At 39.0% G+C, this 7,512-nt stretch overlaps 1 protein-coding gene across 8 annotated transcripts in view; it reads right to left on the bottom strand.

Annotated features, from left to right (window-relative positions):
• Positions 1 to 4,831: 4,831 nt before the first annotated feature.
• SPHKAP (SPHK1 interactor, AKAP domain containing) overlaps positions 4,832 to 7,512 on the bottom strand; it is a 173,172-nt gene continuing 170,491 nt past the window's right edge. For all 8 annotated transcript variants that reach the window (XM_070489536.1, XM_070489537.1, XM_014835983.3 and 5 more), the window contains one exon: positions 4,832 to 6,702. In XM_070489536.1, coding sequence (XP_070345637.1) covers positions 6,559 to 6,702 — 144 coding nt within the window. In that variant the 3' untranslated portion in view covers positions 4,832 to 6,558. The remainder of the gene's footprint in view (positions 6,703 to 7,512) is intronic.

Here is a 7,512-nt window from a genome sequence, read left to right as displayed (position 1 = left end):
ATCCAATTCCCCCTCCCTCCACTCTCCACCTTTGGTAACCACAAAGCTGATCTATTTTTCTGTGAGTTTTTTTTTTCAGATTTCACAAATAAGTGAGATCATACGGTATTTGCCTTTCTCCTTCTAACTTATTTCACTTAGCCTAATGCCCTCAAGGTCCATCCATGTTGTTGCCAATGGCAAGATTGTCCTCTTTTTATGACTGAATATTTTATTATTCATATTCATATGAATAATACTATTATATTATTTATAATATTCCTCTTTTGCGTGCATTTTTAGTTAAAAGCAATACATTCCATCTGTTTTGAGTGGCAGGTGGTTAGAACTGTTATCTCTGTTTTAAGCAAATCTAAACAAAGGAAAAATACATTCACATGGTTTGATTGGGGGCTCAACATCAGGACCTCGTCCCCTAGAAGATGAGAAGGAACTAGAAGAAGCCTTGGTTGTTGAATGGAAGCCTCTTTAGGAGCCATGAATGGGGCTCAAGGCTTTGACTGACGATAAAGCAGCCAGTGTGGACATTTATCTTGTGTATTAGCCATGACATGTGTTATAAAAACTCAGCTCTACTTCTGCTGAATTTAGAATTTTCTTGCTTTAAAAGGAGTATATTTCTTGAAGAGTTACATAGATTTCTTTCTCCCTTCCCTTCCCCTTCCTTCCATTTTCTTTCTTTCTTTCCCTTCCTTTCTTCCTTGCTTCCTTCCTCCCTCCTTCCCTCCCGTCCTTCTTTCCTCCCTTCTTCCTTCCTTCTTTCCCTCCTTCTCTCCTTTTCCCTTCCCTTCTCTTCCTTTCCTTTCCTTGAAGAGGACATATTCTATACAAAACATGCCTTTATGGCTGGCCTGGTGGCACAGCAGTTAAGTTCCCATGTTCTGCTTTGGTGGCCTAGCGTTTGCAGGTTCGGATCCTGGGCATGGACCTATGCACTGCTTGTCTGGCAGGTGTCCCACATATAAAGTAGAGGAAGATGGGCACGGATGTTAACTCAGGGCCTGTCTTCCTCAGCAAAAAGAGAAGGATTGGTGGCAGACGTTAGCTCAGGGTTAATCTTCCTCAAAAAAAGAAAAAGGAAAGCCTTTAAAACAGCATTCTTCTTGGTTAGAATCTGACCTTTTTACATGCTTTCCTCATAAATACATGAGTCCCTAGAGGGTGGGGTTTCTTTAAACAAACATTTATTGAGGATCCATTAGGTATCAAGAAAGATAAAGCACCAGAGGAAGAGTCTAGAAGGCGATAGCAAATGATGGAGACACGGGCTCTACTTTGTAGAGATGTAGAATCTAGAGCAGGATTATAAAAGTGGCATGTCAAATCCTCTTGAAACTGTACAGATAATCCCTGAATTTTGCGTATGTGCTGTTTTCGTCAGATTTTCAAAAGAACCTATACCACAAAAAATGTTAAGAATTATAACTACATTTTTCTTTGTCCCTCTCTCAATACTCTCAAACTTTTCCTCACCTCTCTATCAAGAATTGTTCAAAATTTGATTTCTTTGCATCTTGCCCCAAGCATTTAGAAAATAAAGAAACAGCTGCTGGGTGATGTTTAATAGGAGGCCTCTCCTAATTTGTATTCCCCCAAGACACCGAATTCCATACAACAATGGCTTTGCTCCTTTTTTTGATATCACCTTTACCCTTCTCTCTGTAGACTGTTCTGGTTGGAAGTGATCTCATATATCAATTTTCTGCATACTTTATTTGTTATAGTAAAAAACAAAACAAAATGTTTCAGAAACGTTTAGCCATATGCTGGGGAATACATGCAGCTGGGACTACACATTACTGCTTTTCCTACTAGATTCCTGCCTTTAAATGTTAAAAGAAGATCCTGATGTCAAAAATGAAGGAAGAAGGAAATAACTGATCTAATTTAGTGAGGCTTTGTTAGACATTTCTATGAGTTTTCCAACGTGACCTTTATCACTAAAAATGTTGCTAGGTTTAAAACAAGTGTCCTGTTGCTTAAAATAGTAGACAAGAGCAACTTTCACCAATGGCGTACATGGCCGTGGAGAAGAATCCAGTGCGCTTAAAACTAGAGGCTTTCCCAATTTCATACATCTATCTCAACCAACAGCGACTCATTCTGCTCTCTTCTGTAAGAAGAGAAATTCTTGTTCCTACCTTATCTGTGGCGCATGCTGTTGTTTGTGAAGTGATAAGAGAAGGATGTATTGTGTGTTTATAAACGTTTGGGCCGGATATTCAGCCCAGGGCCAACACAATCTGCCATGAAATAATCTTTGCACCTGGGTTTTGTGGTGCTTCGACTGTCACAGTAGAATCTGGAGTCGCTGCCACATTCTGGGCCGGAAACAGGCAGAGCAGAGAGGAAAGGAGTCAATGGGATGGAGTTCAAAAAAGTAGTGGGAAATTTCCAAAGGCAAATAAATGATTGTTAAGTATTCAATGAAAAGCCATCTCTGAAGGACAGACAGGGAAGAAATAGGAAGGAGATATGAAAACTGAAAAGAAGCATGTGAAACTGGATATGGACCTTTAAAGGGGGGCAGTTTTGAGGGAACTATTTCAGGAAATGAAAAATTTAAATAGTCAAGTAACAGTGGGTTAGCATGTTGTTTGTTTGTAAGAGTACAGACAATTTTTGCTGATAGGAAAAGAAGCTGAAATGATGTTTTCCCCCTGTCCATTGCATTCAAACCTATCTGCTCTCAATTGGCCTCGAAGTCCTGCTGACAATACCCTGAATATCACTTAAATTCATCCCAGTGCCATGAAAACATTCTCAGTTCTGCAGTCAAACATTTTTATGGAACTAAAATAAAGGGCAAATTTTTATAGAAAGTTTCACTTGCATAAATCCAAAATTAATTTCATAAAAAATCTGGAGAATTCTGGTATATCAAAATCTTGATATACCAGGTAACCGTCTCTGGCAAGCTAAGAAGAACATTCAAGTAAAATGGTGCTTCTATAATTGATGGTGGAACATCATTAGATAAACCAAAGCCTCAGTTATCCAAGGCCCATTAGTTTTACCAGTTCAATTTGACATCGGCTGTGGACAAGACATGGTGCTAGGGACTACGGCAGAATCCACAGATAAGTAAAAGATGGATCCATCCTCAGAAAGCTTACAATCATTGACAGAGACACGTGTATTCAACTTACCACGCAAGAAGGAAGATGGTGATAAGTGCTTATGTGGGAAAGGGTTAACTCAGGACACCTGGGTTGCTCAAACCCTGCACATTCCTAAAAGAGGCCTGTTTTCAGGACTTTCCTCTGGCTGGCTTCCAGGAGCTAAGCTCTGAATATTGGACTCTTGGATGCCTCCCTTGTTTACTCTGACAAGGACCCTCCAAATTCCCATTCTATGCCTCATAAATAACTAGCTCAACTGTTTGTATCCATTATCAACTGGAAAAAAGTGGGTGTTAACCAAATTTTAGTTAATCGTCTCTCCTTTCTCCCTGAACTTCAACCCCTGTTCAGCCTGAAGTAGACACAGCCCCTCCTTAAGGAGTTCCTCCAGAGAACAGGCTGAGCTCAGAATAAAATGTCCTTTAACCTACTGTCCCATCATGCCACCTCCACTGGCTCCTCTTGTCCATCCCACTCTATTTTTTTTTAAAGATTTTATTTTTTTCCTTTTTCTCCCCAAAGCCCCCCGGTACATAGTTGTATATTCTTCATTGTGGGTCCTTCTAGTTGTGGCACGTGGGACGCTGCCTCAGGGTGGTTTGATGAGCAGTGCCATGTCTGCACCCAGGATTCAAACCAATGAAACACTGGGCCGCCTGCAGCGGAGCGCGCCAACTTAACCACTCAGCCACAGGGCCAGCCCCTTGTCCATCCCACTCTTGCCACCTGGTTCTTTCCAATCTTGTTTGCTCCTCTTTCTAACTCTTGAGACATTTGCAGAACTCATGTTTGGAGTGTTATTGCCAGTGCAATAGTCTCCACTCCTACTTCCCATTGTGACAGTCCCTTTCCACTTCTTATAGTAATCTTTTTAAATAAAATCTCTCCTTGCCAATGTCCAGAGTTTATTTTTACTTGACATTATCCTCTGGCTGACTGGAGAATTCTTTATGTAAGCATATTCTTGCCTTCTTATTAGTGAATAAAATAAACTGCCCAGGACTCTCAATACCGTATTTGCAAAAATTCTAACAACTTATTTCCTGAATTCATAGAGCACTGATTTATTTACTTCTTAGCCTGGTGAGTTTGCCTTTCGTTTACTTGTGTCTAGGTTGGTTTACCCTTATAGACTCCTTGCTTGTCTTGTACCTCTTTCTCCTGTCCCCAAGACTTACTGTAAAGTCTACAGCTCATAAACTTTGGGAGGGTCAGGGAGAGAATGCCAGATTTTCAAGTTCCTACTGGGATTCCCCAGACTAGGGGATACAGGCTCCTCCTTTACCCTAACACCTCCTAGAGCCTCAGGCTCTGCCCCTTCAATGCATTATTTTCACCAGTGGTCCTCAACCAGTGATTTTGTTCCCTAGGGGACATTGGGTGATGTTGGGAGACACTTCTGGTTGTCATAATTGGGAGGAGGTGCTTACTGGCATCTAGTGGGTAGGAGCCAAGGAGGGTGCTAAACATCCTACAATACACAGGACAGCCCCCTGAAACAAAGAATTATCCAGCCCCACATACCAACAGGGCTGATTTACATAAATATTACTGATCCTAACATATTTAGTCAAAGAACATCTGTTATTTAAAAATTGAAAGTGGGACAGCAACACTTGTCTAAGGGATATATCTACCTTTACCCAATCACATTGTGGCTATCTTTTCTATGAGGCACTTAAGGTCTTAGAGAAAAAAATGATCAACACTTTGGCAACAAAAATTTATTGATTAGTGTGCAACATTAGATACAACATATATAACTTCATCACATGGTTACAATCCAGTATTTGTGCTTTGTAGGATAAATAAACATTCATTTGAGCACAACAAAAGTCTACACACGATATTCTGGGATTATTTAAAAAATAAATATACCCTTTTCCATTTAGAAGCACAAAGAACTTTCCGCTTGAGATGATGGATAAATTTTAAAATTTGACATTTGGTTAATGCACAAAATTAAACATACAACCTAAATTTGGATTATTTTTTATAAATGCCTAATGAGTACTGGAAGAGATTCCTGGGGTGGGTAGTGGCAAGGGAAGTATAGCTTACAAGGAAGCTTTCTTGACATTTCAAGGTGTGGATTTCACATAAGGCCAGCATTGATGGCATGGGACCATGTTCACATTTAAAATTACTTCATAATCTCTAAAAATAGTGTAAAAGCATAGCATTTCAGGAAATCTTTAATAAATACTTTCTTTGACCAAGAAAACAAAAGCCAGTGTGGCTTCTTTAGTTGAAGGGATAGAAGTCTTCTTAGGGAGAATTTAGATAACTTTATTTTTCAAAAGAGTAAATCTTTCTTACTAAACTACTTAAATGTGATAGGGTTTCTTTCCCCCAAATTAAATGCCAATATATTTAAATCAGGAAAAGTCTATGATCCCAAACGATTATGTCAAATCCTGCGTCTGACATTATAAATATCTCAATAGCAGGTCTGCCATACAGATACCAACAAATTTATAATGAAACCACTGAGCTGGTGTCAATATATGACTTAACACAACAAGCTCTTCATATTTTATGAACCTCTAGGCTAACTCAATATATTATTTAAGATAACAATCTCTTCGTAATTTACAATAAAAATAAAATGAAAGTTTATATTTTATATACTTTAATACACAAGCAGATTTTATCTCAAAAGACTTTTTTTGCAAGAAAGCTTTCCCGTAGGGTAAGAATTCTGTAATCTTGTTACTCAAGTAATACAGAAAGGGAAACAAGACAATCTTCAATCTTTCTCTCTCTTAGCTGAACACCAATAGTTTTCTGGTTAGCTAAGGACACAGATACTGTTGGGGAGATGTGGAATATTTATCAGTGGGTTGCAGTAAATAAATGAAATAATCTCAGTAGAGGACATTGGTGTTCTCTTGCATTTCTGTTAATATCCACTGATATTGGTCTGAAAGTCGAAATCTTTTATATCAAAGTTCTGGAAATTTCTCACCATATCTTAAGTGTTTACCTGGGCTGACAGCTTCTTAATGTCCTCAAAAAAGTAAAATAAAGGTTACAGTATAGTTTACAAAACTATTTTGACCAGTGACTTTGTTTCCAGTTGATTCACATAGAGTCATTACATATTATTTTATCCTATTAAAAATATGCAAGTGGACCTTTCCTGGAGTTTGGGCCTAGTTATAAGCTTTTAATTTGGGGCCCATTAAAATTTATGCTTTTCAAGTCATTCTAAATCAAGCTCTTTTGAACTCACCCACAGGCTGTATTGATTTGTACAGATCTATATTTTGCTTTTCCTCAGATTTATTCCACGTGCAGTAGACTTGAACAGCAGATTTTTTTGCGGCTCTGCTAATGTGATGTGATGTTTTAAGAAAGTTTAGAGCATTCAGAACAAATCACAGTAATCTAAACTGGAATAAAGGAAAGGCAGACTCTATGGGACATAGCTGCTTTATCCCAGTTCCAAGAGCCAGTCAAAGAGACTCGGGGTCCCATCCTTCCGCTCTTCATGCATTTTGCAGTACTGAACAACTGCGTGAAAGATATCTCCCACTTTCCAGGACTTCTGATGAACTAGCCGCACGACATCTAGAAACTAAATAAAGCACAGAGTTAGGGCTCATGTATCACAGAGGATCCTCAAAGTCATCTCATTCAACGGTTCTTCCAAAGCCAACGGCTCTCCAGGCTATTTTTGAATATCTCTAGTGACAGGGGAGTATTTTCCAGGACAGTCTGTTTTCTTTTTAGACAGTTCAGATTATTAGAGAGTTCTTTCAACTGAACTGGAATTTTCCTCACAGCAGTTGCCACCCATTGATAGTGGGAGACTAGATGGAATTCTTTCAAGAGTCTGTCTTTTAGATGTTTGAAGAGTTTCCTCAGGTATGCTTTTCTCTGGGTTAGACGCTCTCTGACAGGACTGCATAGCATGGCTTCCAGTCCCTTGTATCTGTGTCACAAAGAATCTCTCATCGGATGTATACATTTAGGCCAAACAAATCAAGTGCTTACATTTTGCGTAGGGACACCTACTGGTTCCTCACTCTATCTTGAAAAGTCCCTTCTCTCATCATCAAGTTTCAAGAGATGTTTGCTTTCCTTTGCAACAGGAAAAGGAAAGCTGGAGGAATCACCTCGATTTGTCATGTGGTTATTGGTACCGGCTTCAACTGGCCACAACTTAGAAAGTTTTTACTGCAGGTGAATTCTGAGCTGGAGCATAGGAAGATGGGGAAATCATTATAGATCATTCTTTTGTGAAATTGTGGGATGAAGCCCAGCATGAAGGCCTCTCAAACTCCTTAGATACTTTTTTAAAAAAGTAACGATTATTAAGAGCCAAAATCTCTAGGAAATATTTTCATGCAAGTAATCTCATTCAATTTTGTCAACAACCCCGTGA

The sequence above is a fragment of the Equus asinus genome, chromosome 19, assembly GCF_041296235.1.
Source record: "Equus asinus isolate D_3611 breed Donkey chromosome 19, EquAss-T2T_v2, whole genome shotgun sequence".
NCBI classification, from domain to species: domain Eukaryota; kingdom Metazoa; phylum Chordata; class Mammalia; order Perissodactyla; family Equidae; genus Equus; species Equus asinus.
This window is presented reverse-complemented; position numbering and strand designations above follow the sequence as displayed.